Raw genomic sequence first — 25,097 nt, forward strand, 5'->3', positions numbered from 1 at the left:
TAAAGTGCATGCCACGGTGTTAGCTCTTGTTACGTTGTGATTGTAAGCTTATGGATGAGTGGCATATTGCTCTGCTGCGTGACAAGCACGTCTCTTTTGTATGCCTAGGTGGACCCACGTAGTACTGCAATGCAATTATTAGGTTAGGCTAATGTAAAGCAGCAGTAAATGTTCTAAAGATATGCGCACGGTTTGTGTTTAAGAACGTGCCAGAGAAGATTATATTAGTTAATATTACAGGGGAAGAATTAATTAACGGCCAGGTCAAATTATGACCTTTCCTGAAGCGTCATATGGGCTAGAAAAGCTAACTGCTAGAGCAGGAGAAGAGTTTGAACTGCTGATTGTTACAGCTGCTATGTGATTCCCAATGTAGCCAAGTAAATATCCACCTCCATGCTTAGCTCATCCCAACAGTCAAACTAGCTTTACTGCTTGTTATTAACTTCCATATTAAAGATGACATCCTTCGCCAGAAATGGAGGTACAGTTCACAGAAAAATGATGTTTTTATTATTAGCATTATGTCTCTAATGCGTTCATTAGGTGATGAATTAGGAAGATAAGAGACAATGCCAGCATCGTAAGAGCTTGAGAAGACGTCTTAGCTACTGCAGTACTGCTGTTATTTGGAAGCTCCACAAAGGATGGACGTTAATTGTAAGACCGTTGGCATAGGCTTATCAGGGTGGATGAAACGTCAGCCACCAACAGGACACCAAACCACCATTTTTATACCTACACGCCCTTGTACTTATACACGTGGGACCCAGATTGAATAGCAAGTGACGTGCTCCTCGGCCAACATGCTAACCATGCAATCTGTTTCATGTTTCGAACTCTCGTATATACTTCGCCCGTTATATATATTATCCACATTAATCTATGTGCAGGTGAATCTTGACGCTTTGACGTCTAATATTCAACTCACATGTTAATATTGTAAAGGGATGCGAGAGAATGCACTTCAGAAACTGTAAGAAGGAAAGGGAAGTCCCATGCAGTGGGGCAGGGCTACAGGGGGCTTGCAGCTTTTGCACACCACTGAGACCTCCATGAATGCCTTTCGCACGCATTTCATCAAGAAACGATGCCCTGAACCCGATTTTGCTCATCCGGATGCAGCCTGGCCCAAATTTAGTCCCATGGGCCTACAACTGTATCACTTTTTTATGCTTTCTTTATTGGGCCGAGTGGGCTGCTATATATATAGTTTCTTTTTAGGATGCGATAGCACTTTGGCACATCTAGAATAAATCTATATACGCATCTTATGCCAGCTATGCCTTAAAAAAGCATCATCTGATTTCAAACGACTAATGAAGGACAACTGTAAACTGGCAACAGATGCAAAGCTTTCTTGCTTGGCATATGTACAGCAAAAATTGGAGAAGATTTGTTTACAATTGAACGCTACATTTATAATTCTTTTTCCTTTTTCCCTCTTTACATTGAATGGCACGAGAAATGTTACGCCTAAGTATCATCAAGTATGTAAAGTTTAATCTACCCTTTGCCCGGGAGGCCTAACTCGCTATTTGCTTTCCTCCTTTCGCCTGCCCGCTTTTTAATTTTACCTACAAAAATGAAATGAGTTCAGTTGAAATATAAAATCACAAAATTAGAGATTGGTTATTAGGTTCCCCACTAATTTCTACAGAGCAATACTAATGATAAAAAGAGGAATGAGAGTTTATGGGATCAGCTAAGAAGAGAATAAAAAGATCCTAAATTCCATTATCGATAGTCAAAAGCAGCATAATTTTTCCAAGGCACCTTTCTCACAAAAAAAAAAGAAAGACTCTTTAAGTATCAGAAGAAAACCCTATTTGTTTTAAAATCTGGATATGATCCCGAGCTGACCTAACGTACGGATATAAATATCAAGCAAATTGAAAATTTTATTCAAGCCCACTTGTCAAAGGGCATCACGATTGATACCGATATTTTCTTTTCATAATGCGGCTTAATTTTAGGTGGCTTTAAGACATGTTTAGACTAATTATTGTGAATAAAAGATGTTCGATGATAAGCCGCAGAGAGAGGAAAGTTGAGAAATACGTACTGCTTCTATATCGATTCTGTAGATGAGCAACTTCCTTCGCTCCCTGCAACTGGTTCGATAAGCCACCACAACATGGGCCACGGCGAGAGCCACCGAGATCAAAAACAACGCTTCGATGACCACCACCACGCCGTCCTTCCCCTCGGCTAGAATTCGTCGAACACCTTCCGTCCCAGACATACTAACACCCTTCACGGAGACGTATCCAACCGACGCCAAACTGCAGATCACCGTGATCCCCAAGTACGCGCCTCGCCCATCACATACGACATAAGCACCTGCAATTAAATGGGCACCAAGAATTAAAAAAAATGACTCAAATCCACATCGATCTATGAGTGGTAAATTGGCACTCACATAGAATGAGGAGTGATCTCGCTACGGAGATGAGGGGCAAGTCGATAAGAGAAGACCGGAAGTCGAAGTTATGGAGTTGGTCACAGAGAGATGGAACAGGGGAGGTGGGGCTGTGGCGAAGAAAAGTGGAGAGGAGAGCAGGAGGGAGGAGGAGGTCGAGGACTACGATTAGTAGCGGAGGAGCGCAAACAAGGAGGAGGGAAGCTAACATAGTGAGGAGGAAGAAGAGGGTCTTGAGCCATCGCCATAACCGCGTAGATAACCGCTCCTTGTGGGAGGCTAAAAGAGGTTTCTTTTCCATTGGATTGGATGGTTATGCTCTAGATTAATGAGTTTGGATATTAAGAGATTAAGAGAGAGGGAGAGAGTGGGGACGGCTGTTGGAATGGCTGCCGCGTAAATTTTGCAAAGACGTTGCGAGGTAAGAGCCATGGTGGTGGACTCTTCAACCGCGTCGCTTCCGTGTCATGCCACGGCACCCACCATATGGAGAAGCTTCGAATGTCCAATCTAAAGAATATATATATATATATATTCACAATACTTTCTTTGGCTCTCTCAAATTATCATAAAGTTAATTTCTGATTGAACTCGAGTTGCCCATTAATCTCTTCTTCTTTTTTTTCTTTCCTTTTTATTTGTTCAAGATTTTTCTAAACAAAGGTGGCTCGTTGAATAAGGATTCCAGTTAAGCACATAGTGATCCTCAATATTCCATCACATGGTGGGGGCGGCAGCCAGCATGCATCGTGATTAACGGTAAACGGCAAATTTAATGTAATATTTTTGCCAGAAATTCCTCTCAAGTCTTCCAGAAGGACAGGAGTTTTCTTGCTGCCGTTCCTATTTTGTTAATTGTTTTCTTGCCAAATGTCCACTTGTCAAGTAGGTGGGCAGGTTGGATACGTTAAAGCCTTCTTTCTGGTCAGAAACTTAGCATGTGAACGATGCGTGTTTCTAGAAAGGATTACTCGATTCCTTCTCCAAGGCAGGAGATAATTTAATAGTGCAAACCAATTTAGTGTGGTCAATAATTGGGTGAAGAAATTTCAACTTTTCAAGTCTACTGATTTGGAGTAAGATTTTTTTGTAAAATGCTCAAAAGTTTGAAGTTTAGGGCATGAATTTTTAACAGAGAACGTATGATGATGAGAACATATTAAATGGTTTTCTAAGTCATAGAAATAGTCTCGATAGCTACTGCTTAGTAATTGGGATATGTCTATGTAACAAAAATTATTGTGGCATTTAAATTTAACCCGTACTTTTTCGTCAAGCAAGCATAACCAGTAAGTAGAGAGATCAAAATCGTCATGTTGGTTAAATTTTTCTTGAGGAAATTGATGGTCAGCAACTACATGAAAATCATGTGTATAGTTTGATAATTCACCATGAGATCATGCATGACCAGAGATGAGGATTTTTTTAAGATTGAATTTGAGCCAGGGAGGGTTATGATGATTTTATCGTTTGGAAATTGTGAGCCATAATAATCATAAGGCATTTGACATCATCAATTGCAAATTTTAGGCTCGTCACTACGTAGGTATGTGCTTTTTTTTAAATAGAGAAAGTCAAAAGAAGGATTGAAACGTCAATCAATAACTTTTAGATACATTTCACAAATCTTATACTTGACCGAACACAGAATATATTATAATAATAAGTATAGAACGATGACCCTAAAAATAAGCATCTACTTACAATGGAAGCACTGTAGAAATAGAACGCAAGAGACTCAACACAAGTCCAAAGGTTAGAAAAGTATGGACCTCCTAATTATATGGATTTAAGATTAATTGGGCCAACCTAAGTTCGAGCCCACTCGACCCACAACTCCACTGTAGGTAAGGTCCAGTCTAAAGCGAATAAAGTGTACCAAAAGTAATTAGGCGAGCTACTTATCATGATCGCTCTACCAATTACATCTTCCACTTGGGTTCCCTAATTTTAATTGCACTACGGACGAAATCTATAGGTAAATGCTAAAAATTGTTTCATGGTTTGAGGAAATCGTTTGTGGAAAACTTATATATGATCCACTAAATTCTCAGCTTGAGGTTTTAAGCTTTAACTCAAACACATAGACTGTCTGCAAATGTCTCGACTTGGTGCCGACATTCTTGTTTCAATTGTCCATAAATTAAATTAACGTTATCGTGGGAGCAGACACTTAACCAAATTAGCAGTTGGCTCTGATTGACATGCTTGATTCTGACCGACAAGTGTTGGAGAATGTTAGGCTTTTAGGATTTTTGTCGCGGCTATTCCCTTACCATTTTTCAGCAATGGCTTATGACCTTGCCTTCTTCCCTCCCGTCGTTTGCTGATAGTCGGAGCATATCTAAAATTTGTTTTAAAAAAAATTCAATGCATGTTGTCTGAGTCAACGGATGCCACGATAGAGCTGCTGAACTTTAGATCATTTGGCACCAATATTTCGACCAAGGTCGAGCATTATGGAGCTTAATGTCATGTTATTATGTGTTGTAATGTGTGTCTCCCTCTCAAGTAGCGGAAAAGTTTTATGTGTCTCCTCTGTTTTGTTTTATTATTAGGTATTAATTATGCTTGTATCTTTGAGTTTTTAGAGCTTGATATTCTTTCTTTATTATGTTGATTGTTGTTTATTAGTTTCTCTCAATATTTCTCAGTCTCCAACTTTTTGATGGTTATAAGAAACTTTTATTTCCGGCTTTCTCAAAATTAGAATAACAAAACAAAAGGACAAAAAAGAAAGCTTGCAAGGGGAGAAGCATATAAACAAACAAAGTACAGCTTAGTTTCCTGCACGACTCATTAGATTCCAACGAATTCAAAGCATTTACAAACATGCAAGCACGTTGCCGACCGTATCCCAAATGTTTTAATTGTCTGAGCTTATCGACCTCGATCTATTAGGTCAACGATTTCAATAATACTTGCTCTCCGCCCAAAAAGAAATGTTCATTAATTATTCTTTAAACGTTTACATATCATAAGACTTAGTCACGTCTCTAAATTCCCATCACTATATAGATGTATATATATGAGACTCGTGGGGCATATCGACTCATGATCATCTGAGGTTCGAGCAATAAGAAGAAATAACTATGGCTTCTTCCTTGCGGCTGTTGGTTCTCTCCATTTTCCTCACGACGATGGCGGCGAGATCTAGTGCAAGGTTCCAACCAAGCCAATGGTCTCGGGCCCATGCTACATTCTACGGCGATGAGAGTGCATCTGCCACCATGGGTAACTCACCAACGTTATTTTGTTGCGATCGATCGCCTTTGCTTCTTCTTAGTTAATTAATTTCTTAACTTTTCTCATTTGGTTGTCATCTCTTTTATATGTATGTATATATATATATATATATATATATATATATATATATATATATGTATATATAGGTGGAGCTTGTGGGTATGGGAACTTGTTCAGCAATGGCTATGGAACAGATACAGTAGCATTGAGCACCACCTTGTTCAAGAATGGCTACTCTTGCGGAGCTTGCTACCAGATCCGGTGTACTGCATCCACTGCGTGTTACGCAGGCTCGCCCATAGCCACTGTTACGGCCACCAACTTTTGCCCACCAAACTGGGCTCAGGATTCCAACAACGGTGGGTGGTGCAACCCCCCAAGAACGCATTTCGACATGGCGAAGCCTGCTTTCATGAAGATTGCTAATTGGAAGGCTGGCATCGTCCCTATCATGTACCGAAGGTATATCGCATTTCACACCCTACATTGTGTTTATTTCATTTTTTTTTCATACCCGGTCCTTTTTTCTCTCTCTCTTTTTAATTCGATCCTCCATTTTTATTTATTAAATCATAAAATGAAAAAGAAAAACATTACTAAGGGTGGTTCAGAGTGTTTCTTTTATTCGTGTGTATTTTATGAAAGATACAGTGTTCAAATTAAAACTGGTACGACCAAATGAAGTATAATTTCTTAATATTTTAGAAAAAAAAGAGAGGTTTTTAACGGATACAATCATTCTATAATAGGGTTAATTACATCTACACCTCCTAAATAATATCCAATTTTTATGGGACCCTCTAAATTTTTTTATGTTACAGTATCATTCCTAAATTTTGGAGAAATTTTAATGTCAATCTTCTGTTAGTGTACCGTTAGAAAATTTGGATGAGTTAGCTTACGTTACAGTTATATTAAAAATAATTAATTTTAAATTACCTAAATGTCATCATAATCTTTATAGTACCCATTAATTAGGATAAAAAATATTCCAATAAAAATTTAAAAATTTTATTATTATATTCAATAGTCTTCGTCCTCTCTCCTTCATCGACCGCCCTCCCTTCCTTTTCTTCTATTATCTCCCTCTCTCCCCTCTTCTCTCCCTTTTATTCTCTCCCTCCTTGAGTGAGAGCAATGATATGTTTCCACGGTGGGTGAGCTTGCTGTTGCGCGTGGGATGGAGAGGCCACGGCAAGCTTGTAGTCGTGCCACTTGGGATGGGAAGCCTCAGCGAGCTCCATTGTCGTCACCCTCCCTCTCATGCGCCGCCATCATTGTCGTCGCTCTCTCGTTCACGGGAGAGAGAAGAGTAAATTATTTACTATTTATTTAAAAATTAATAATATTGTGATATATTAATTAGGGGTATAGTTAGTCATTACATATTTTTCATCACCACCGTTATCCGTTTTATTTTGCTCTAAAAATTATAAGCGACATTGTAACATAAAAAAATTTAGAAGATCTTTGTGAAAATTAAATATAATATAGGAGTGTCAGCATAATTAACCAAACATAATAACCTTTCTAGCTTCCATACACCAATCCCAGCAAAGAAGATTGGAGTATAAATCGATCTAGTGAGCTAGTAGTCTAAAGGCTGAGTAATAATGGCCATGCGTTTTGTTTTCTGTTACGTTTGTCAGGGTGCCATGCATCAAGCGCGGTGGGCTTCGGTTCTACTTCCAAGGGAATGGATACTGGCTGCTGGTGTACGTGATGAACGTGGGAGGTGGAGGTGACATCGGCAGCATGTGGGTGAAAGGAAGCCAGACGAATTGGATCAGCATGAGCCACAACTGGGGCATCTCCTACCAAGCCTTCGCCACGCTCAGAGGCCAATCCCTCTCCTTCAAGCTCACCTCCTACACCACCCGTCAGACCATCATCGCCCTCAACGTCGCCCCGTCCAATTGGAACACCGGCTTGACGTATGGAACCAACCTTAACTTCTCTTGAATCGCATGACAACTTCTATATGTAAAAATACCTTGAAAAGTTTCTTTGTTTTAAGTTGGGAGTTGCTTCTTGCGTACGTTGTTGCTCCTTCCTAAATGGAAAGTGGGTTCGACATATGTAAATAACAAGAGCATTACTTTATGACAAATTAGATGCTCTGTTATGCCCTTTTGATGAAAATTAATTGCTTCATATATTGTCGGTCTTCACAAATCATTAAACATGTTTAAGAAATACGTAAACCTTTTACAAACTTTACACACTGACTAGTTATCAGAGTATATCAAATAGTAAATGTGAACAAGTGGTCAGACAGATCGATATCTACTTTAAGAAACTACACATGAATGTTTGATATAATTCATCCTTGCCCCCTGTTTGATTAGACGAGTCACCTGCACCGACCGAGAGATTCCATAACTCAATAACCAACAAATCTAAGAGAATCATATAGTGTACCCACACACACACACACACACACATATATATATATATATATATAATACTTACCTTTTACGCTTTGATTTCAGAGTGGTTGACTGAGAGTTATTGTGCCAGTTGCGCTTCCTTTGATTAATAAACCAGTTGTTAATTTGCTTTAGTTGCAAACCAGTCTCTTCAACAAGCTTTGCTTTATCATCTTCCTATAATTAAAACGACATAACCAATAATTTAAGTTGGACTTTTTAGTCCAAATAACTTGAGGAGGGGGTTTTTCGTTTCTTTTTTTGAAAAAGGTACCGTTGGGTATGGCCATTTCGAATGCTGTTGCCACCATTGCTTCAGCACCGAGGTCGTATCCCCAGGCAACTTTCCAGCCCTTCTCTTCCTAAGAATCTCCTCTCTGACATCCTCGATTCTTGATTTAAAACCCTAGCATATATTAATTATCAGACAAAACTATACTTAGATCTAGGAGCAATTGAAGTAATTGTCCAATAGAATATATAGACATTAATATAAATTTAGGCAGGAGAAGTGATTAATCACCTGTTTCAATTCGATCTTTAGTTCTTGCCTCACTCTCTCCATCAGGGATCGCTCAGACTCCGTTGGAAGGAGAGGCCCAAATCCCATCATGTCATGTCCATCCACGCTCATCTCTAAGGGATCCATTTGGAGCTCGTCTTCATCATCTGACATTGTTGCTCCACTGCCTTCTTCAAGAGTTGCACCTGAAACGTAAGGTTTAACTTAAATGGTGAATTTGTGTACATAATTAAATTTAATTACTATTATACTGTCGGTTTTATCTTATATAGTGCTCAAAAGAAATCCACCCGAAGCTTGTGAGTAACTCCAACAAACGAACGAAGCAAATTGGTTAAAAAGAAATTAAGATGCCGAGAAATCTGTCGTGCATTGAATGGGGACCAGAACAAGGTGACGATGCCTTCTTTTGTCGCCATCATCTCACCTAACTTAACTAACACTGTACTGTGGGCCCCACCATTCCTATCCACCACCCGATCTTTGAACTCCGATGATGCAGAAGAAGATATAAACTTACAAAAAAATTAATAAAAAAAATGCAACACGTATAAAATTATTACAACTTGATTGAAAGTTCCACGAACTAATTCTAGACACAATTAAATTGGAATCAAATTTAATTACCAGTTAAATCTTGGAGCGATTGCTCGATCTCGCGGCACGCCATGACGGCCTCCACGGCGTGGACTCGAACGTGCTGTTGGAGCTGCTCGCGGAACGAGCAAAGCAACAGCAAGTACTGGGCCTGCATGCTCGATTCAAATTAAATTTTACGAACAAATTAATTAAGATAGATAGAAGTATATATCCATTCAATTTTAATCAGAGGGAGAGAATTAAATAAGCTCACGAGGAAGGAGTCGAGGTCGTGCTTTTCGTGAGGGGAGAGGAAGGGACGGTGGCGCGCGGCGTAGGAGCGGAGGAGATGGTGGGATTGAGACAGCTGGGCGTCGATGAGGGGGAGGTGATCGATTGGAGTTGCGACGCGAAGACAGCCGATGTGAGCCCCGACGAGCTGCTCGCAGAGCGGGTGCACCGCGATCTCCGCCTTGAGGAGTTGGTTTTGCTCTTCCTCGACCAACGCCGCCGATGCCGAAGAGCAATCTCCTCCTCCTCCTCCTCCCAATCCCATCCCCATCCCTCCTTGTTGATCTCCTTGCATCATATTATCTTTTGTTACCTCCTCCTAGTGCTACTTGATAACTTCTCTATATACTTTCTTCGTTGGATAATTTTGGGAGAATGATGAACGTGTCTAAGAGGAGTTGGTGAGGAGTCTTTTCGAGGAATGATACAAAGGAGAGGAAGAGAGAGAGAGAGAGAGAGAGAGAGAGAGAGAGAGAGAGAGAGAGAGAGAGAGAATCTAATCTCGTTTCAAAGTAAAGGAGGAGATGGATGGGTCATGATAAGCTTGGTGGCTTCTTTCTTTGAAGGAGACGAGCACCGCTGGGCTAATTAATTAATTAGCTGATTAATTAGTCGTTACGGGGTCTAATTAATAGAGTTTGGTTGTATTGGTGCTACCCGTAAGCTAGTGTCCCAAGTGAGGTTGCTTGTATCGTTGTCTTGTCCTTTTCTATTTAAGTAGGGAGATTGTGATCTACTAAGTTTCACTAAAATAATACTGCGTTTACCTAATCCTTCATTCTAACTAGAAATTCTTAACGTATAATTAACGCCATCGGAATTTATTAATATGCTACTAGAGATACATGTGTAGATTAATATCTATCTTTCCATGTTTTGGGCCTTTCAGAAGAAAAGGAATAACTAGTAAGCAATCTATATATCATATCACAAGGAGGTTATGAGTTCCAATTAATTCTCTCAAACTTTGGGGATACTATGCGGTAGATTTCTCACCAAATTAACTACTATAAGCACATATTTTGAATTTATTATAATTTGTTTTCTAGAGGGTTAGCCTAATTGTTATGGCTAACCCTATTGTTTACCCTATGATTAATCTATAATATATTAAAATAATAACATCGGAGGACATCACGTATAAAGAATGTTGTAAATGGTGGAGCCTGCCATATCATCACCACTATTCACATATTACGACCCCTCAATCTTCTCTGGATAACTTAAAATTTCTGACTGATGTCATCTGTAGGTTAACACAGCATTTCATGGGATGCAACTATGCAAAGTTACACACACACACACACACACACACACATATATATATATATATATATATTAATGTCGGACCTCAAAGGTTATCCATATGTAATGTTCGATGGAATCTCGGATCTATATGAGGCATTCCGATAATTATTTAGATATAATAAATAGGAAAATTGATAAAAAAATAATATATATATATATATATATATTCATATTTTATTATTATTATTATTTATATCATATCTTAAATTGACCTTTACAATAGATTTATTCATAAAAGTATCTCTAGTTATACTTAACATGACAATAACTAACGAGAATATTATTTTTAAAAATAAAAACTATAAATATTTAAATTATCTCTTTCTTGTTTAACCCCACGCATCTTCTTCTTATCTAACCCCATTTTTTTTCTTAGCTTTTTGACTGAAGTGAGGAGAACGTAAGATAAGAATAAATATTAATAAAACCTTAGCCTTCTGAGAAAGTTTATCAATAATTAACTAATTTTTGATGAGGAGATGAGAGGTTTGAAATAGTGAGTTTTTAATATTTTTGGAGAGAAATTATTTTCGAAGAGTGCTTTACAGAAAAAAAAAAGTTATTAAAGGACATTTTAGACCTTCTACGCTTGTAGTTAAGTTAACTAATATATATAAATATATTCGTTTAAGAAAACTAACATTATAATATAGAGATCGATTGATAAATATTAATTAGGTAAGATGTCAATCATAATAAAAGTAAAAGATATGGCATTTTTTTTCTCAACTTCCCTAATGAATCAAGGACAGACCCATTGGAACAATAAAATAACATTAAAATTTAGAAGAAATGGTCGTCCAAATTTAACAAAAAGCCAAATTCTCTTATATATATATATTTTTAAAAGCAATTCTTTTATATTATGGGGAGGGTGAAAAGGTGTGTTACATTTTCCATAAAACAACACAGGTACTTTGGGATATTTGCAGCTTAAACAAGAAGAAATTAAGGGGTCATCCAATTCCATAAGGTATAAAATTAAGGACATCTCTATTTCCTAATTAATTTTGTAGGTTATTGTTCATCATTTGATATTATTTATGGGAAATTTGCACATCCTATCTTTTGACCTCATCCTCCATTTTATATATTTACAATTTATTATCAGTTATACATAGAAAAAGCTATACCCAACTTTACTCAAGCTAATTTATTTTGCTTCTCTTGCTTTGCCGGTCTTTTGCTTAAGAAAAAAAGAAACAACCTCGTACCATAAAAATAAATAAGAAGAATAAGAAAATAATAGTAATTTGTTTTCCTTTTCTTGTCTAAGAAAATATTGCAATCAATTGAACGTGTCGTCAGCCAAACTCTTGAGAGCGAATTCGGATCGGGTTGTCGGGTTAGACCGGTGGGTGGAGGAGACGAGTCAGCGACTCGTGGATCGCCCAACGCCAAGCAATGCACTAGCTGTCACTTGTCGGTAAGCTTTCATGGTCCCTCCCGAGACTTAGACCTTTTATTCATTTACTTATTTATTTGTTTTGGTCTCGTCCTTATCGGATAATTGGCTCTTTGACACGTTTATTTATTATAGTTTTTCTTTTTAACTTGTGGAGATTAGACTTTAGAGAGTATGAATGTGTTAATAACTACTGGGACAAAATAAAATAATGGCAAAGGACGAGGGAGGAGAGTTTAAAAGTCAATCAACAACCTAATCGGCTTTCTTGATAAGACGCAACGAGACGCAGAATTATATCGCTGTTTGACTTCTTCTTCTTTTTTTTCAATGTGAAAGCTTGGCATAAGAACAAAAGTGGTTCCACAAAATTAACATTGTTGGCTAATTAGTTGTGTAAATTTATATAGAAATTGGGAGTAGAATAATTTAGTTAACTTAGTATTATTAAGGAAATGTGAATGATTGACCTAATTGGACAAAAGATGAGAAAGAATTACTGGTCGGGGGGCGTCGGTGACCGAAGAAGAAGAATAAAGACGAGTTATATTAATTAAGTGAATTAGTAAGAGGGAGGGGTTAAAGTAAAGTAAAGAGGAAACTAAAAATAAGAACTAAAAAAAGAATGGAAAAGGACCAGAACGTGAGAGATGTGACTCATCAAAGTTAAAATCAAAGGGGGGGTTGTAGTTGTCGGTGGTCCCAGTCGTTTGGTCCACCTACAGGGTGTTAATATCTCCCATTTTGCTGAGTTTTAACGCCACTGCAACCAGCTTTTTCTTTTTCAACTAATCCCAATTTAAAAACATATCATTGCACATATCTTGCATAGTAATTTTAATATATATATATATATATATAGAGAGAGAGAGAGAGAGAGAGAGAGATTAATTATAATTTAACACCAATCGAATTTGAGATAATAAAAATATATCAAAAATAAATTTTTTATTTAATATATTAGTCATATTTTTATTATTCAAAATTCGATCGATATTATTTTTAGATGTATTAAAAAACTAAAAAAGTATTACGTGGAATTGAACCAACTAAAATCTAAGTTGGGATTAGACTATATTTAAGCAATTGATGTCCCCATTAATAGGCATAATTTTCTCTTAATATACTATACGGGGGCACATGTGGACCTCATTCTATATTTTTGTTTTGGGTTGGGTAGGCATTGTGTAGACGAAGCCGATCCCTTTCTTTGTTGACCAGAATTGACACCGACTCCAACCATCCTCATCTGCCCATCACTAATGGGCAGGAAAGCAACTTTTTTGCTTATTTAGAACTAATGAGGGTTTGAAAAGCATAATTTGAGTCGTAGAAGAATAATGTTTGGCAATTATAGGAGGCCTAAAAAGTAATTGGGAAAGGATCGTCCTAAATCTCGTGAAGAAGAAAGGGGATGAGTAAGCATCATGAGATTATTTAGCACTGTCCAACGAGGGTTAATAATGGGAAGTTTTTAAGGTCCTAGTGGCAAAGAAGAGGATCGCGGAATCTTGGAGCCAAAACTTTCCGAGATCTTCAAGTGGTGGGAAGGACCGAATTAAATTTTTTTAATACTTTAGCCGCCGTTTGGTCGCTGATTAGGACTTTATTATTATTTTAGATTAAGAAATATTATTCTAGATTTGTTAGTAAACATTATATTATTTATACTCTTTTAAGTTAGAAATGTTATTCCACGTATAAATCTAATTATAATATTATTCTTAATAGGACTAAACTTATTTGATCTGAATGGAATATGAAACGTGCTTCTCATGAACACTTCAAAGTTTAAAAAAAAAAAAATCCCTACTAGAGAAAGCTCTGCTACTCGCCATCAATGGCAATCTCTCATTCCTTCCTCATCTAACCAGATGGTTAGTAGAATGGAAAGACATTTTTCCTCTCTTTTCCATCTCCAAGCTACCTTCCTTTTCTATTAGCAATAGACGATAATTTCCTTGCCACTACGATCTTCGTCTCGTGCCACTACAATACAATCTTCGTCTTGTTCTCCTCCATATCTTCCAAATCTATTCCTTGTTCCATTACCCACTCCCTCTCCATTCATCTCCACCGCCTCGTCGTCGTCACTGTCGCCCTCGCCTTGGTGTACACTACATTTTGCTGCCACCCGTCGGCTATTGTCTATCATTGCCTTCTTCATCACTGTTTACTCCTGCCATTTATCCTCGTTGTCCACCACTGCTATCCAATCGATTGTTCATCGCCAGCCACCACACTGAACCACCTCTACCTCAACCGGGCCTTTTTTTTCCTTTTTGTTTTCCTTTGTTTAGTTTCTTTCTAACCTTATATAGGGATTCTAGTAGCTACACTACTTCGAAATACATGACGGTCATGACGAAGCTTCAAATAGCTCACCCGTGGGTTTAAGTGCTTGCTTTCTTTATTGTGCTAGTAGTGAGACTATTTCAACATATCTTCTATTTTCTTTGTATATCGAGCTTATACTAGTTAATTAAAATTAATACAATTATTAAATACACACTTCAAAAACCCAGAAAGCCCATTGAGAACGGTAAGCAAATTTAGACGACAATATTTAGATATCATATATATTGACAAAAAGCGTATCGTGACAAACATGACGTGCTGATTTATCGTGTTACAAGAGTGTGATAAAAGAATCCCACTCATCTCCACCATGGGATATTTACAATTATCAGCAGAAAAGAAAGATATGAGCATATGACATTCCAACAAATAAGAGATTCACAGCATCTCAGCAATGGCAACTTTGCTTCCTTTCTGGTGTCCGGTAACTCAGGTTGGTGGATCGGAAATGGGAGCAAAACCAGAATTGTGTATTGCATCTTGTTGGTGACGGTTCACAACCTTGTGCACCCACAACAGTGGATTTATAGTGTAAAAATCGATTGCTTCTCTTTACAAATAGAGCTCCGTGGTGTAGCAATCACCAAATGGATTCATCGGATATGACTTCTAACAAATGAAGTGGCTCCAATATCACTCAGTCTGTCACAATTCTGCAATCACGAAAAGTAAGTTCAGCACATTTCTTTTGCATACAACATATACTAGGTAATGACAATGAAATTAAGACGAAATGCCAATCAGTGTGCGTACTGCTGATATCAAAGTGAAACGCTAATTATGATCATATTGCAAGTTATTTTGATGCTCCTATGTTGAAAAGGAAAAAGGAAAACCTCCCAATAATAACAATGTCTACAATGACAAGTGTTGCTTCAGTTGAAAAACCAATCACCTGAAATTTAGGACTTGGAAACACATTCCAGAATCTGAGTGTTTCGTCGCCTGCACCTGTGACGATCGTCTGTTGAAATGAGATGGTAAATTTTTTAGCATGATCATAAGCTGTACATTCTATAATATTACGGAAGAACAGAGAGAGTACCTGTCCATCAGGAGAGATGGCTAGATACAAAACCCTAAATGTATGACCGGTCAGCGTTGCAAGCTGCAACAAAGCATAAATCGGAACAGAGTCAGCTTTAAGTGATGACAGTTTACTCAGATGGAAAAAAGAAAATCATAATATTAATCAACTTTTCACATTAGAAAGTGAAGTACCTTCGCCATTGTTGGGTATCGCCACACAATTATCTGGTTTTGGGAGTACCCATGGGTGCTGACAAGTTCGTTAACATTCTTTGACCAGACAAGATTGCACACCTGTATAGAAGTTGATTTAGGATAGTAAATATCTTCAATTCATAATTGATATTTCTTTAAAAAATCATATTCTTGTATTAACTACTAATTTGTTTTCAATGAGTTTGTGCATTCAATAACAAAATCTCAGTTAGTTCTAAGTTCTAACATATGGAATCTCCACTTACCCACAAAACTTATATGAGTTGTCTTTCTCAAGTACTTGAAACACAGGCCGGCACATACAGTAGCAAATAAACCAGACAACAGGAATCTCATGCTACTGCTTCTCTAATAGTGACAGGCAAATGTTCAGACAAAGAAGCAGACATCTAACTTGAATGATAGTTAGCTATCTCTGGACACACTAACCACATGCTCCAAGTCATCATTATATTACCAGTATACTGTAGTTAGCACCTAATAAGTTCTGCTTAATTCAATGAGACCAATCACAAACAATTGTCAGAGCTCAAAATCATATAATTCCACATGGAAGGTGATTATCATATACGTTCTTCTGTCAGCAGTGAAAAGCACACAAACATTAAGAGAAAACTGGAGAGTTGTTGTTATTGAGAAGATGGGACTATAACCCAATATAAATGGGTATATGAGATGGTTCCGTTGTGAGGAATGTACATGATGGAATGGTACAGGCACGATATATAAATAATGTCTCAATCATGTTGTGTATAACAGACAAAGTACAGGTACCACTGGCATTGCATACAGAAGTACTCTTATAAAAACCTAAGATTCTACGGGTATAAGCCACATGTTTCTTTTCCTTGAATTTTGATGAAAGCCTAGTTGGCTGTTCTTGATGTGATGAAAGCAGTCAGTATCTACTGGTAATCAGGGTTGTTTCACAAGTTCTTGCTGTCAGATGACCTCCAGCAAATTTTGAGTTAAGACCAAGCTTTGTCTTGGCCGTGCATTTATAGAAGGTAAACAAAAGGTCAGTAACCAGTAACATCCTTCTAGGACCTCACTTTGTCTCCGAGCAAGGACAGCATAAGCATGGAGGAAGAATTAGAGAGGTGACAGTAAGTATATAACTATATATTCCTTGTGAGCAATCTTTCGTTTTATCATTTTCAGAAGTGAAGCTAAAATTTATGTTCCTAGGTAACAGGGAGACATCAATTTCCAGATTTAGGAAATAGAATTAAAGTTCCTTTTATCTGGCCCATTTCCAAAGCCTTTATCTCCTCCAAATGTAACTACTTTCCAACTAAGTTGATACATTTCAGACAAATGTCACGGCCTATCCAAATTTTCACTCAAATCCAAATGTCTAGGGTGCACCAAGGCCTAAACTTGGTTGTGACCAAATTGCTCTTAATGGATGTCAAGTTTGGCTTGATGGGCAGCAAGGTTGGTTTGTTGGCACTCCAGTTTTGTGGGCTTGACTGTTGCTGACTTGCTGCTGCTGACCTGCACATTTCTGGACAACCCACCTTCTCTTGGGTGGTGCACAACTTATTACACATCCCTGCTTTTGTATAACTTGTAGTTCACTCAAGTCCCTTGTCTTCTAGTATAGGAATAGATTTATTTTACCTCTATACAAGGAGATGCCTGATACAACTAGAGCTGGATCAAGTTATATCGGAAGAAATAAATTTGTTTTGGAAGAAAATAAGACTTTTTGTCAGGAGGTGTTCGAACGCCTGGGACCGTGTTCGAATGCACTATGCGAACGCCTGCAAGCATTCACAAAAACAGAAAACGAGATTTGTGCATCCGAACGGCCATTCAAACGACCTCGGGTCCGTTCGAACGCCTGCACGTGTTCGCAAAGACAGAGAACGGAAATTTCGCGTTCGAATGCCCCATAGCGAGAACACTTTATTTTTAGGGCTTTATTTCTATTATTTGAGTCCAAGGGATAACCTCTAAGTATTGTGGAGTGCACCCTAGTTGGGTTATATTATGAAATCTATCTTCTTCTCTTATATCTCTCTCTCTCTCTCTCTAGCCTACCTTGGTTAGATCATTCTCCTCGTCTGTCGCGACCCTACTTCTCCTAGGAGCGACCTCTTCTTTCCCTTCGTCCTATTCCCTTCGTCCTATTCCCTTATCTAATTGCAAATATCTCTATCCACATATCATCTTCTTCCAACTTCCATCACCATCAAGAATTCCCTTCGATCCAAATACCCTACCTATCCCTCATTAGTCTAGTTCGTAACAATGTCCCTCTTATTGTAAAATCAATCTTTGTATACTATAATCTAAATAATACAAGAGAGCTTTCATTCAGTTCCTACTATTCTCTTCCCTCTTATTTACTGCTGCTGTGCTCTAGTTGTGAGGAAGGCTCGACCAATCTTGCAAATAAGGTTGAGTACCTAGTTGTGAGGAAGGCTTGCTCAACATTGCAAAGTAGGTTTGCTGCCTAGGAAAGGAATAAGCCCATGACACTAAGCTAACTTCAGTGAAATTATGCAAAACAAGCTCAGACGACCAAGAGTCATGTTGAGTTTATATTATCTTATCTAGATTCTCAAGGAAATATGCAGTCATAGACAACTAAAACATACAACGGTATCTAACTAAACACAGTGAGGATAACCTTGAGAAGATGTTGCATTTAATAACCATTGAAAATTAGGTAAGCTGAAATGAGATATGAAAATGGGATTTGAGATGAATGAGACTAAGTTTCAACCACGGAAAGCAGCAATAGATTAAATTCAAACATGGAAGGTGTGCAAAGACTAGATAGTCAGAAACTCAGAGTATATAGGCATTTATCAGAAAAGATAATAAAAATGAGGGAAAAGAAATCAAACATAATTCGCAGCCAGATGATATAGCTGGGAGGTAAATGTCATGTGCAGGCTGATAAGATCAAGTCTGATAATTAACACTAATAGTATCCTCCTTTACTTTTCAAATCAGAACTAATTCAAATCCTACTCCAATATTATATAGTTGTTAAAGCTTTAGGATCTGTAAGAATAAAGTGAGAAATGAGAAATGCACCGTCTCATTTTAACTTTGCATTGCTGAAATGTCACAGTGATGGACCTCACAATTTGTACAATGAACTAATGCAGAAAGACAAGATAAATTAGTAGATAAATCATGAGCATGATACCTGACTTCCAGTGTCCATGCAGCTCAAGTGAGTGTTAGTTGTTGTATTCCAAAAACGGATGCATCTATCTGCAGTCCCTCCACCAGATGCGAGGAGTCCATGAAGATGTGGTGACCAAGCAATAGCTTTTACAGCTGCTGTGTGCTCACAGTATTTCAGTACAGGTTGTGTTGAATGTTGATTCCACACAAAGAGCTGATCAGGAACATAACCCAAAGGGCCATGAAAGTTGGAAAGAGAATATAAGTTTCACATGAGATAGCTAACTCATGAACAAACAAAACATAAAGTAACAAAAGGGCAAGAGAGGCAACTTACTCTATTATCATTGCCACCAGATGCAAGTTCACGGTTGTCAAAAGACCATTTTAATCCACAGACCTGCATATAACTTTGAGTGTCAAGGCAAGAAAATGAAGATAACCTACAGCAAGACAACAATAAAACCTATGAGTTCTTACAGTTGCTATGGACTATATAAATAAAGCTACAGGTAGGACTAAGAAACTTAATTGGAGAGCATGGGTAGGTGTCAGTATAAAGTTTAGGTAATGTCTTTCTCAATATCTATACAAAACGCACACTAATAAAATTCACTTTAGCCGATGTTCACCTAATGGTTACAGAAGAATATCAGACAGAAAATCACTGTATAACTCAGAGAGGTATGGCACAGATTTGGCTTCCCCTATTTTATCATTCATGACTGAGTAGTAAACCTTACCTCCGACTTGTGCCCTGTGAGCTTGCTAACGAAATCTTCCTGAGCACGGATGTCACGTTGAAGAATAGTTTTGTCCCGACTCCCTGAAGATAATAGAGAAGAACTCCAAGCTAGGGCCCCAACCCGTAGGCGATGGCTCTCCATGGTTCTTATCCTTCGACATCGAGCTGCATCCCATATCTACATTAAAACATGTACAAACTTATGCTTGCATTTCACAGAGACATCTAGCAAAATATCTTTAGGAATGTGATGTTGCAGCAGAGATATTATATTACTCCATAGTGTTTTAGTACACTTATGAAACTACGAGTTAAGACAAACTCTAGGATATATGAGATTAAATTTATCAATACAACCATGAAACTGGAGTCTACTTGATGGAAGGAATAAAATCATCAAATTTGAACAATGAAAGCATATGACAGCTTAAATTTGTAGCACTCAACAGAAAAAGTACCGTCCAGGACTAAACATTACAATCTAATGTCTCTATAAAAGTGAAGAAATTAGCATCAATGAATACATTGTATGTGCATGCAAAAACAATCATGCCCCTTCATTGCCCTGTCTGATTCTTCAAGAAATTAGCATCAATTATCTCACTTAGCAGGAATCACATACCATCTAATTTCTTTATTAAAATCATTGTGTGTGATGTAGTCATGAAATCCTTCACTAGATAATTAAAATGTCATCGGTAAATACTACTACAAAAATCTTACCTGAACTTTCCCTTGGTTTGTCCCAACAGCCAGGTGAGTCCCTCGTTGCGCCCATCCAACAGAGCAAACACTATCATCCACACCCAAGTCGCAGAGCTTTGTAACCTACAGAAATTACAACCACCAAAATTATTATTTCAGTCACTTATACATCGCAGCTGCTGAAAGATCAGATTTTTATCAAAATCCCACCTTGCTACTGCAGGCATTCCAGAGATAAACGCAATTGCCCAAACCCACCGCTAGCACGTTATGAGAAGACCAATCCACAAGATTCAGATAGAAATCATCCTGCAACGCCGGCGCATCCAACACCTAGAATTACCAAATAGTCGGATATCAAAATCAAACAGCAAATTAACAATAATTACAGCAAAGTGACAACGCCGACCTTATAAGGAGATCGAGGAACCTTTCTCGGGCACTTGACCTGGCCGGGGAGGGCACCAGGAAAGGAATGCTCGACCACGACCCCACTCCTAAGCCTTGGCACCTCCGCCTTGAATCGAAAAATATTCCTGCTAGGGGTAGAAAAGGGAGAGGGCAACGAAAACGACGAGCCGGAAGAAGACGAAATCCTCCCGTCCAAAGACTGCAAGCGATCGAAATTGTCAAAGAGAACCGACCGGAGGATGATGGAGTAAGCGCCGGATCCGTCCTCCTTCCCCAAATCCGAGGACGGGGAAGACGAGGAGGAGGAAGAAGAGGGCGGGGGCGGAGGGGTGAGGTCGAAGAGAGCAAAGTTGGATCCGGTGCGGCTGGGAATGAAGCGATCGCTATAGATTATTCTCGAAGAAGAGGAGGAAGACGAGGAGGGCAAGGGGCGAGTTGGGGTTTCGAATAGGGAAGGGGATTTGGGTATGAAGGAAGGGGGTTTGGGCTTCGAGGTCGATCTAGGATTTTCGATGGAAGAAGAAGAAGACGAAGGAGGAGAAGAGAAAGAGGAGGAATCCATGGTTGTGGGTTACTGCTTCTCTTGGCCTCCTTCGATGGAGTTGGATTTACTTACCCGCCCCCGCCATCATCTCTCCTACGTCGGGGGAAGAAACATGATGATGGTAGGTATTTTGATCGGACGGCATAGATGCCTCATGCGTGAGCAGTAAGTAGGTGGGCCAGGCTGTGCTGGATCTTAGCTTGATCTGGAGATTTATTATCTATTGGAGCTAGGCCTAGGCGTCAGACAAATGACCCCAGACCCGCGCCGAGATCTATTCCTAGTCCAACCAAGAAACTTACTAGTTAGTCAACTCAACTCGATTAGTTTGGGCAGCAACATAAGCCGCTCACATATGACATATACAAGCCTATTTGGTCTTTCTGGTTCAGGTGGGGACCATGACATTTGGTCTTTCTTTGACGTCCATTAATAAAATTTGGCCCAATCTATAAGACCAAGTAACTATCCTCGTAAGACACCACCGGCTAATTTTTAGGGAATATGAACTGTGTGTGTTACATCCTCGTCCAGGAATAGGCTCTTCTTATACGTTCGCTCCCTTGCTTCTGACGCAATCTTAGCTTCATCATCTACCATTAGCATTATCATGACGATTACTCCAGGTCCACTGCCGACAAACTAAACTCGATTAGTTTTGCTGTAACAATCCTCCTTTTATAACTTCTGGCACACGAAATCAATCCATTTCTTTAACGCTCAAGAGAAATGGAAACAAGTACCATAATTACTTGAAACGCTGACAACAATAACAATAATGATTTGGATCATGATACAATTACTTCCATATGTCAATTGTTAACGATATCAACATCGCTGTGATAGCTACTGAAGGTATTGCTACCAGCTATCACTAGAAATAACTAAAAGGAAGCAAAAAAAATTAAAGATTGACCACATCCTAACGCCACGCGGAGACGTAGGTGAGGATTCGACCCATATACCCGAATCCGAGCCCACCATTCTCCTCCTTCGCCATAAACCCAGGATTGGGTCGGATCGAGTCGAGCCTAACTCGAACCGGGTCAACAACCGCTGATCCAAGAGGAACGGGTCGCAAACCAGCCATGCCCATCCGTGCCCGCCACTTACCGAACACCTCGCACCGCTCGACCCGATCCGCGCCCTCACAGGCCACCACGTTCACCGCTTTCCAGGCGAGCGCGGTCTCAATCCGGATCCGCTCCGAGCTTACCCGACCCGCTATTGCCGCCAGGGAATCCATTATTGAGCCATAGTGGCCGCACGCCTCCGCAAAGCGCAACGAGAAGGGCGAGGTGTTCACATTCATATCCTGCTCGACCAGCGCCACCACGTGCGGCGAGAGTGAGCGGACGCGGCGAAGGAGCTCGTCGCGTGGGTTCGCGGGCGAGACGGACTCATCCGCAACCCGGGAGAGCACGAAGGGTAGGTTGACCGCAAGGGCCTCGTCAGGTTCGCATCCTAGAGAGGCTCGGTCCAGCTTCACTTCCTTGCGGCTCACCATGCTGAACCGGAGACTGACCCCTACCCTGTCCGCGAGAATCTTCAGCCGCTCGCCCACCGAATTGAACGAATTGATAATGAAAGAGGAGGTGGGGTCGGCGACGGCGGTGATCTTTAGGGAGGGCACGTGGCGGTCGGCAAGGGCGTGGATTAAAGCGGCGAGCTGCGCGCCGCCGCCGAGGTCGAAGTCGATGACGTGGAGCTTCGTATGATCCCGAGCAGCTTCGAGGATGGAGAAATTGGCGGCGAGGAGGGCGAGTTTAAAACATGGGGAGATTTCGTGGAGGAGACAAGTGGCAGCGCGGTGGTCAGCACTGTAGAGATCGGCGGCTATTAATTTGCGGGTCGGCGGCTGATCAAGGCAGTAGTTCAACGCAGCGACCATTATCGCGGTCAGCCTCTGCTCCGGGTCGCCGCGTGGGTCGGCGGCGCGCTTTAGGAGGGTCAGATTAGCCTGGGCCGCCTCAAGAATCCCGTCCCCGATGGCGGCAGCGGTGTCGAGGAGGAGTTGTCTCGAAGTTTTCGTAGAAGAGGAGGAGGACGAGATCGTCTCGCCCCACTCGTTATTGGTCACAACCGAGTCGGACGCGCTGGCCTCGTCCTCCTCGTCGTCGTCGCACAGAAGTCGGCGCTCCAGCTCCAGCAGTTGGTTTCTCATGGATGAATCCTTCAAGGACGAAGGCGAGGGAGAGGAGAGATCGTTGGGCGAGAGAGGCGACATAGGAGAAGCCACGTGAGTCTTCTGCTTCACCGAACGCAGGAAGATCTCGTGCTGCCGCTCCATCTCCGCCACCAATCGCTTCGAAACCTCTCCTTCGCCTTCCGCTTGGCTCTTGATCGGGTTTTGGACTGCTGATCTGCGTCCAAAACCGTAGCCCCCGCTTGGGTCTCCCATAAACTAAAGCCGAGAAGAGAAGTGGATGCAACCGCACATCTCTCGCTACAGGTAAACCTTCTCTGGTAAAAGTATATATAAAAAATCTCTGTTTCAGAATATATTATTCGTTCTTTATTTGATTGTTGCAATAATAAACAGAGACTTCCTTGACGCACCGATTCCAGCGACAGCAGTCGGTAATCACGATTGCCTTCCTCCTCTCGTTCCTATTGATTCCAAAACTAACTTTTGCCTCGCCCGCCACTCGGGAAAATGTCCAGGTACTCCCTGCCTAAACCTCCGAGAGGACGAAAATGCCCTCCTAGAGCGCGTTAAAGCTATTTTATGTTGTGCAGATGATTGTGGGCAATCTGGTCAGATTAGGAGACGTTTCGGTGAGGTGCGTAAGCTGCCTAGGTTGCGTGTCGGGGTGCGGCGGAATCCGTTGGGAAACGGAACAAATCTAACCACAAATCCACCGCTCTTGGGAGAATCTGAGAGAAGTCTCCTCGTGCCACGCGTGAGCCCAGATGAAGCGAATGTTCTCATATATCGTCGATCACAGGCGGTAGAAAGATAAAGTGTGGACCATGGAGACTATGGAGTCGAGTTACTTGAGAGTTACGGAGTATCCAAATCCGAAGGAAGTGCTACATTCCATGTGGCGGAGAAGCGGTGCTCTGGGTGACGTGGAGCCCACGACTCCTACACCAAGTGCGGTTTCCTGGTAAGTTTTGTTACGCAAGTAGGTGGCGTTGGACGTGTCATAGAGGATTCCGTTTGGTTTAACGAGGTATTAGATTGCGGTGGGCGGCGGTCCTTTTCAGGATCGAATCCGGAACGTTTGGGTTAGACCCGCTCTGAATCGTTAATCGTAGCAAGATAGCGTCCACATAATATCCCGGGCATGATAGATCCGATTCATCTTCCCAGAAATAACGGTGTATAGCAAACTGCACGTTATGCAAACCCACAAATGCAACAATCCAACAAGGATAACGCCGAACCCGTACTCCTATCAGCAATCTGATCCGGTGCCCAGTGAAGTGATCGCGATGTTCTAAGCATCTCAGTTGTTAAAGAATCCCTTTCGTCTTGTTGGGCTGTCCCACTTTTGAGTACTTTACATAGTCGTATTTAATTCGCGTAGTAGTCAATGCATGGCAGTCAACAGAGTAACAGTCCTATACTAGACCAATGAAGAAAGAGAAGCAGCAAACTGAACAACCGAGTCTAGTTTGGGCTCGGCCCTAGTCGGACCCGTTATGGAACAGGTCTAAACTCCAATTCGGCCGGAAGGCCGAAAGATTGCCCCGAATCCAGCAAAAGGTGAAAGGCCTACTCGATAGTTCAAGT

At 40.3% G+C, this 25,097-nt stretch overlaps 5 protein-coding genes and 1 long non-coding RNA gene across 6 annotated transcripts; 2 read left to right on the forward strand and 4 right to left on the reverse strand.

Moving 5' to 3' along the window:
• Positions 1-1,395: 1,395 nt before the first annotated feature.
• LOC140784851 (uncharacterized) lies at positions 1,396-2,878 on the reverse strand. Its single transcript, XM_073132440.1, has 3 exons — positions 2,423-2,878; positions 2,066-2,343; positions 1,396-1,577 (listed from the first exon to the last, which is right to left on the reverse strand). Exons 1-3 carry the CDS (start codon positions 2,721-2,723, stop codon positions 1,527-1,529), a joined length of 630 nt encoding a protein of 209 aa, XP_072988541.1. The 5' UTR covers positions 2,724-2,878; the 3' UTR covers positions 1,396-1,526.
• Positions 2,879-5,562: 2,684 nt separating this feature from the next.
• Positions 5,563-7,684, forward strand: LOC140784032 (putative expansin-A30). The gene is made up of 3 exons (XM_073131209.1): positions 5,563-5,656; positions 5,815-6,130; positions 7,318-7,684. Exons 1-3 carry the CDS (start codon positions 5,563-5,565, stop codon positions 7,628-7,630), a joined length of 723 nt encoding a protein of 240 aa, XP_072987310.1. The 3' UTR covers positions 7,631-7,684.
• A 114-nt stretch (positions 7,685-7,798) lies between these two features.
• On the reverse strand, positions 7,799-10,178 carry LOC140783901 (homeobox protein knotted-1-like 3). Its single transcript, XM_073131030.1, has 6 exons — positions 9,474-10,178; positions 9,248-9,368; positions 8,621-8,805; positions 8,372-8,503; positions 8,141-8,274; positions 7,799-8,025 (listed from the first exon to the last, which is right to left on the reverse strand). Exons 1-6 carry the CDS (start codon positions 9,786-9,788, stop codon positions 8,022-8,024), a joined length of 891 nt encoding a protein of 296 aa, XP_072987131.1. The 5' UTR covers positions 9,789-10,178; the 3' UTR covers positions 7,799-8,021.
• Positions 10,179-14,754: 4,576 nt separating this feature from the next.
• LOC140783194 (B-type cell cycle switch protein ccs52A-like) lies at positions 14,755-21,973 on the reverse strand. Its single transcript, XM_073129973.1, has 10 exons — positions 20,813-21,973; positions 20,614-20,736; positions 20,422-20,526; positions 19,697-19,876; positions 19,291-19,353; positions 18,973-19,167; positions 15,783-15,884; positions 15,607-15,669; positions 15,457-15,525; positions 14,755-15,214 (listed from the first exon to the last, which is right to left on the reverse strand). The coding sequence occupies exons 1-10, from the start codon at positions 21,374-21,376 to the stop codon at positions 15,155-15,157; spliced, it is 1,524 nt and encodes a 507-aa protein (XP_072986074.1). The 5' UTR covers positions 21,377-21,973; the 3' UTR covers positions 14,755-15,154.
• A 133-nt stretch (positions 21,974-22,106) lies between these two features.
• LOC140783195 (scarecrow-like protein 8) lies at positions 22,107-24,105 on the reverse strand. The gene is made up of 2 exons (XM_073129974.1): positions 23,918-24,105; positions 22,107-23,821 (listed from the first exon to the last, which is right to left on the reverse strand). Exon 2 carries the CDS (start codon positions 23,757-23,759, stop codon positions 22,281-22,283), a length of 1,479 nt encoding a protein of 492 aa, XP_072986075.1. The 5' UTR covers positions 23,760-23,821; positions 23,918-24,105; the 3' UTR covers positions 22,107-22,280.
• LOC140783198 (uncharacterized) lies at positions 23,903-24,622 on the forward strand. The gene is made up of 2 exons (XR_012108113.1): positions 23,903-24,022; positions 24,098-24,622. It is a non-coding gene; the product is annotated as an uncharacterized lncRNA (long non-coding RNA).
• The last annotated feature ends 475 nt before the right edge of the window (positions 24,623-25,097 follow it).

Source organism: Typha latifolia, chromosome 3 (assembly GCF_019914945.1).
Source record: "Typha latifolia isolate L0001 chromosome 3, TyphaL0001v2, whole genome shotgun sequence".
Taxonomy (NCBI): Eukaryota; Viridiplantae; Streptophyta; class Magnoliopsida; order Poales; family Typhaceae; genus Typha; species Typha latifolia.